General features: G+C 45.9%; 1 protein-coding gene across 1 annotated transcript; it reads left to right on the plus strand.

Annotated features, from left to right (window-relative positions):
- Positions 1–62: 62 nt before the first annotated feature.
- Positions 63–582, plus strand: LOC107125432 (interferon-induced protein with tetratricopeptide repeats 5-like; the record flags this gene model as incomplete). Its single annotated transcript, XM_015428854.1, has 1 exon — positions 63–582. A coding segment is annotated over one exon (520 nt), but the record flags the coding sequence as incomplete, so codon positions are not given.
- Between the last annotated feature and the right edge of the window lie 4 nt (positions 583–586).

Here is a 586-nt window from a genome sequence, read left to right on the forward strand (position 1 = left end):
ATTCATTTCTGAACTTTGCAATCTGTAAATCTTCATCTCTCCCCCCCCCCTCTATTTTGTAGTGAGGTTTCCAAGGATTCTTTACAGAGGATCCTGCTGCAGCTCGAATGCCACTTCACTTGGATGTTGCTGAAGGAGGACATCACTCCCAAGGAGCTGGAGGAAAGGATTGCAGATCAGCTTGAATTTTTACCGGCCGAATCCAAAATTCAAAATTATAACCTGCTAGCCTACGTAAACCATTTGAACGGCAAGAAAGAAGCCACTCTGGAACATTTACAGAAAGCTGAGGAGGCCGTGCAAATAGAGTGCCCAAAGGAGGTTGAAAAGGCAAGTCTTGTTACCTGGGGCAACTATGCTTGGGTGTACTACCACATGGGCCAGCTTGAAAAGGCACAAGAGTACATAAAGAAGGTGGAATGCACCTGCAAACAAAACGGAAGTGCCTCTCCTTATAAGATGAAGCTCCCACGTATCTACTGTGAAAAGGGGTGGGCACTCCTCAAATTTGGGGCAAGCTATTATGAAAAGGCCAAGGAGAGCTTTGCAAAAGCATTGGTGGAAGAGCCCCAGAACCCAGAATTTA

The sequence above is a fragment of the Gekko japonicus genome, unplaced genomic scaffold (assembly GCF_001447785.1).
Source record: "Gekko japonicus isolate JY-2015 unplaced genomic scaffold, Gekko_japonicus_V1.1 scaffold74424, whole genome shotgun sequence".
Classification (NCBI taxonomy): Eukaryota; Metazoa; Chordata; class Lepidosauria; order Squamata; family Gekkonidae; genus Gekko; species Gekko japonicus.